Genomic DNA, 6,185 nt, shown 5'->3' on the forward strand with positions numbered 1-6,185 from the left:
AAAACTGTCTAAAAAAGAACACTGTTGTTGACCAAAGTGGAAATAAATCTAGGGTCAGAGATGTCAGTTGTCATTTAAAAAAAGCAGCAGCAGCAGCAGCAGCAGCAGCAACCAGCAGCTATTTCTTTTAAATGGTTTGGTATGGTCTTAACACTATTTTAGTTTTAAAACAATTATTGCATAATGTCAGTCTATTTATTTTTCTGGCCGTTTCCAAGCCAAACTGTTTTCTGGCTGAATTGTTTCAACAGCCTGTGCAATATAACAGAAGAACCAAAAAGCAACCTCTCACTTGACCTTTTCTGGGTAACTTCATTCATTGATTCTATTGCATTAAATGCTGTCACATTTGTAGAACTGAAAAGAACAATGTCAGTTGCCTAGGTGTCAAGTCCTGAGAATAGAGAGCTGTCATTTTAAGTTGTCCAATTCTTTGCCCATGATTAAAAAATGAATATTTCAGATCAATGGGTGACAATCCCATTAGAGTGATAGCCCATGATATCAATTACCACTTCAGTTTCAATTTGGCTGGCTGGCCACAGGGTACCATTTCTCAGCTTTACTTGTGATGGGCTGGCTCTGTGAAGCATGACACCCTTAAATTGCTGCCCATTATCCAAGTGTCATTACTTGTACTGCCTCAGAATTCTCTGAATCACAAGCAGCTACTGAGGTCAAGCTTTGCAACCAGAGGAATTGGACAAGTTGGCAAATTCTTTATATAAAGGCAAAGTTATTTATCTGGCATCCGACTTAGAAAATCTAAAGTTTCCATTATCCTGACAGTATGTCAGTTTTGTGTAGGTATATTGATTTAATAATTTAAGAGGTTTTATCAAGGTGGCAGGAGGTTAAACGTTTACTGCGTTTGCATTATTCAGAATGTTGCTTTGTTTTTTTGGCCCCTATGATGCTGATAATAGATCCTATTTAACTCCTCTCCATACCCAACTATATATATACAATTATTCCTGTAATCATAAAATACATAAAGAGTTTGACTTTTGGCATGGCATTCTAAGTCTATCAAAAAAAAACAAATAAAATTTCTTAGCAGCTATCTATCCTATAGGTATATCAAATTTGGTAATAAATTTATAGAGATAGATTCAAACATACCTATAATAAACACTCAAAATGAATAATTTGAGGTTTTTTGTGCTACCTCCATAAACATTTTTCTAGAAATATTTCGGAACAATCTGAATTTTTCTGAGTATAACTTTACTACTGTATGTGAAATCTTTCTTTGATTGTTAATACTATTCATACATTTAGATTTTAAACCTTAAAAAAGGAATTATTTTCCAAACTTTTCAATAGGGTACTCGATCCCTGAGGGAACTGAAGGGCCAGTAAAAGGGTACTGGTAGCCATTTGACAAGCCTGACATATCTCCCAAGTGCATAATTTCATCGAGGATTTGGAAGAAAAACTTTTAAAAATTAACAAGTTTAGATATGTTATGGGGTAGAATACAAAACTGACACAAATTTTTAAACACTGAATTTAAACTTCTAAGAAATTATTACTTTGGGCCCTATCCATATCCCCAGATTGGGATGGGGTGGAAGCTGAGGCAGAGGATAATTTCATTCTCTGTTGCCTTTAGTGATACTTTACTTGGGAAGTTGAGAAGCAGTTGTTTTACTTTATGCAACAGCATGTTTTTAAAGATCTTACTAAATGTATTTTATAAATTGAACCCCATTTAAATGCATTTGAGTACCTTAGAAGTTAACAAAAACATTCACAGCAGGATGCCTTTTAATGGAGGGTTTCTCCTCACTAATCCTATGTACAAATCCCGATTTCTTCAAAATAAAGTGGGATTTATTAAAAACCTATTTGCAGCATGTGTTTAATATATAGTTAACAAGAAAATAAGATCTCATATGCTTTATTAAGCTCAATTTCCTCTATCAAACAGAAAAACTTACCAATATTGGGGCTGAAGCCTAGTGAGGAGTTACACATACCCAAACTTTATCGTGACCCTATATCCTTATTACAAAATATAATTCCAAATTTTATCACTACATTAAACCTGAGTAATTTATGAAAGAAATATTTAATTTAAAAACACAAAATAATAATTAAAACACACAAATTTCATCTATTGTTCAGGATAATAAATGAAAAAGGCTTTTGTTAAGGAAAATGTCAAACACATTCAAATACAGAAAATATAATACAATGAACCCCCATATTCCCAGCTTTTAACAAACAATCAGCAACTCATAGCAATTTTTTAACTTACTTTTAGTCCATATTTTGAATCTACAACAGTTATGATACCTACAAAGGAATAAACACTTTAATCACCTTTTTTAAAAAGGGTGTTTATTAATATTGTTCAACCATATTTGAGAATAAAAATTAAAATTAATCTACTATTTCAGTTCACAAAGACTACTCAATACAAAGTATTGTTTTTTTCTCTTACCAATGCTGCAATTAAATTCAACTCTAGTAATAAGTCAATGCATTTCAAATATGTGCTTAGTAACTAGTACTGTTTAAGATACTAAAGATAAAAAATTAAATTTTAAAAACTAAATAAGAAAATGAGATTTCCCTGGCATTTAAAAAGCTTACAACCAAAATATAAGACAAATTTCATAATATAAAGTCAAATGTGATAAATTACACAAGACAGGTTATTTCTAGTTCATTTTCACATAATCAAAATCAAGACTTAACATCTAAATTATTGCTTAACGAATGAGATATCTTAGGATATCTTCTAATGTCTCTCACCAAACCTGACTCACAAAAATGCTTTACATAATATATACCTAAGCTTCTCATCAGTTTAGCAAACTCTGAATATATGCTAAATAATTTTTCAAAGGATGACAGCAGAATTGCCTAAGCAATTCAACCAGCTACATGCCAATATATTAGAGCCCAATGAGGGGGCCCAGCTTCAGTGATTCTTTCACCCCTTAGTCTATGAAAGACTGGTTTTAAAAAAGGGGAAAGAGGGACGAGGGAGGAAAAGAGAGAGGAAACATCATTGCTCAACTAAGAAAGTTTCCAGTATTAATATGTCTTAAATGAAGACGTATAGTTTTTAAGTTTATAAATAAGATTGCCCAAAAGTGTTAGGGTAAATAAAGGGAGGATGTGCTTAATTCTTATCTTCAAGGGAAAATGAAAGCAGAAATATGAACCTCACATTGCCTGGCTAACATTATTCTCAGCGTGTAAATCAAACAACAGAGGATATAGGAAATCTACATAGCACTTTCAAAGGAAAACTTCAGTGGAAGCACTAAATTGGGAGTTGAGATTAAGACCTGACAACCAGTTCTATCACTGTCTGGGGCTTTTGAATCTATATGAACAAAGACTTACTTCATCACCAAACTAAACAAGTTTGAAAACAACAACAATGCAAAGAATTAAAATATAGAAGAAATGAAGTAAAAATAAAAATTTACTTAAAAACAAAATTGTTTAACTTACCATCAAGATAAATATCACTCCCTAATTCAGCATCAACCCAAAAGATAGCAGCCACAGCACCTGAAAATATATAATAGTCATCATATAAAATTATTTCTTCAAACTGAGAAACATGATTCTATCCACGGTTTAATTTGTCCCAATGAAATTAACAGGTAAGCACATATACAAATTAAATTTGGGTTTCCAATCTTCTTATGGAAATTACAGTGATAGAACCATTTACTGTTTATACCCATCTCTACCCCTCTCTCTACTTCCTCAAAAAAAAGACCAACTCCTACCACGTATGAACAAAACATCATGTTTCTACCAATGCCATGATAATTTACCAACAGATATTATCAAACGATTTGGAGAGTGTGACTGTATGCACAAACTTATTTTCATTTTCTCATCTCCTAAACATAATAATCATTCAGGTCACAAATGATGAATTCTCCCTTTAGAGGAAAAGCAAAACGTAGATAATTCCAAAATCACTTGTCCAAAAAAACAAAAAATTTAGTTGTAACTTTTGTAGAACAAAAAGTAGTAAAATTATACACTCTATGGCATTACTAATTAATCTTCACACTATTTAGTACTAGTGTAAAATTTGAGTCTGAGGAAAAATTATTTCTAAATAAGAAATTAAAACTTGTTTTTGACAGAAACTGGTTTAGTACCTAACCACATACCCTGATTAGTATGCTACAACACAAGAAAAAGAAAACTGACAGCAAGGCAAGTATTCGATTTTTCAAAGCATCACAGGCCCAGTTAGTGACAGGGCTGTCTAAAAGAATGAGCATGGGGGAAAAACAAGGATAACTGAACTCACTCCAATGTCGAAAGCTGTCCACCCACCCTGACAAGATGTGGTCCCCCAAGCATCATTCTGTGTCAACAATGAAATACCTGTCAGCTGTTTACAGTGATTACTCATGCAAGATATAGCAAGGGCCACAAGATCTAATGGTTTCCTGATACCTATTGATTTTTTTCCCAAAAACTTAATAGTTTTCCAATTTGACTGAAATAGGATTTGTGAGTAACCGGACCTGAATCAATGTCCATCCTTTTCAAGGAAATTACTTTACCATGACAATTATTTAGCTTAGAACTGGAGAGTGTCAGTCTCCTAAACGGGAAACAACTGAATTGCCGATAAGAATTTTGTTCACTTTCTTGGCTAAAAACATGATTTTAATTAATGAGGGGGAGGGAAGTAAATGTACCGTATCATTACTCCAAACAATAAGTCATTAAAAAACTATTAATTTATTCACTCAGTAAAATACCTAACATCACACATAAATCATTTTATAATTTTAAAAAATTCATTGATTTCTATTCAGATAAATAGCTTGTTGGTCCTACCATTAACAATTACCGATTAAGTTGAACTATAAGAGTGTATTAAAGCTTTTACTCTAAATCTGAAGTTTACCTTTGATGTAATAATTGCCAGACTACACAAGAAAGAACCATTTCAAATTTGGATATAGGTGCTTAGCAAGTGGAGTGCAGATAGTGAATGAAGTTAATCAGTGGCTCTCAAAGCAGTGTGCTTTTTCTCCCCAGGGAACACTTGGCAATGTCTGAAGATATTTTTCATTGTCTCAACTAGAATGTTATTAGCATCCAGTGGATAGAAGCCAGGGATGCTGTTAAACATCCTACAGTGCACAGGAGAACCCTCTGACAACAAATACTTACTCAACCCAAAATGTCATTTATGCCAAAGTTGACAAATCCTGAGCTAGATTATAGACTCTCCTTTCTTTAAAACCTAATAAAACAAAAAATAGGAAAAAAATGGAAAAATAAAAAATTAAAAAAAAAAGCCAAAATTTTATCAGCAGCAACCATATAACCACTGCCATAAATTTTGAAGAGTGATAATAAAAATAAGAAACAAAGTTCTATATGACTATGGTCTTTCCTACGGGTAGAGTTAGGAAATATGGGTTTGTAGGGAAATAGTTTACAAAATCCTGATACTTATCAGAAACACCTCGACAGATATCAAGAAGTAGAGCTGAGGGAAGAATAAACAATGCAGAGAAAAGACAACAAAAAAGTCAAGACTGAAAGTATCTAACTATTTCCACATTTGGGGGGACAGGATCACTTTCTAGACTTCAGACCAAAGTGAAGCAAAAAGTATAAAGTGCAGTAATAACCCCACATGAGGTATAGGATGTATACTCCTAAGCAGCTGGAGCAAACTCAAGAGAATACTTGGTGTTTCAAGAGAGCAGAGCCTAAAAGCCACATTGCCCCATGTGGCTCTCTCACCCCTTTTCCCATAGCTTCTCCTTCCCAGCCAACAGCAATACCCAGCTTTCAAACTGGGGCTCAGGAGAAAAACAAGTTTGGGTAAGATAAGTAGGGTATTAAAAAGAATTCATCAACATCACATCTTCCCATTCTATGTAAATAGAAGTTCTCTGTGCCCGCCAGATCAAGAACAACATATGTGTACATGTACAACAGCAGAGAAAAACAAAAAAGAAGATAAAAGGCAGGAAGAAAAAAAAGTGAAGAAATGAATAGGGCAAACAAGTGGCAAAGAACTCATTCTGGAAGGGACATAATCCAAGAAACCGAAGAAAATTCTCAAGAGATTATAGCATTCACAAAGTCTTCCTGATACGATAAAAGGAGAAAACACTGGATAAGAAAAAACAGCCAATCGAAAAAATACTAGATTATGGAGCAACATA

The 6,185-nt window shown here is 33.4% G+C and overlaps 1 protein-coding gene across 4 annotated transcripts in view; it reads right to left on the reverse strand.

Annotated features, from left to right (window-relative positions):
• The window catches only part of LOC105808057 (COBW domain-containing protein 2), a 56,679-nt gene that overhangs the window by 37,796 nt on the left and 12,698 nt on the right, over positions 1-6,185 (reverse strand). For 3 of the 4 annotated variants that reach the window (XM_012641619.1, XM_012641617.1, XM_012641616.1), the window contains exons 5-6: positions 3,475-3,534; positions 2,264-2,301 (exon numbers count right to left, since the gene is read on the reverse strand). In XM_012641619.1, the coding sequence (XP_012497073.1) occupies positions 2,264-2,301; positions 3,475-3,534 (98 nt within the window). The remainder of the gene's footprint in view (positions 1-2,263; positions 2,302-3,474; positions 3,535-6,185) is intronic. The other variant, XM_012641618.1, reaches the window with a different exon arrangement.

This window comes from Propithecus coquereli, unplaced genomic scaffold, assembly GCF_000956105.1.
Source record: "Propithecus coquereli isolate 6110/MARCELLA unplaced genomic scaffold, Pcoq_1.0 Scaffold166, whole genome shotgun sequence".
Taxonomy (NCBI): Eukaryota; Metazoa; Chordata; class Mammalia; order Primates; family Indriidae; genus Propithecus; species Propithecus coquereli.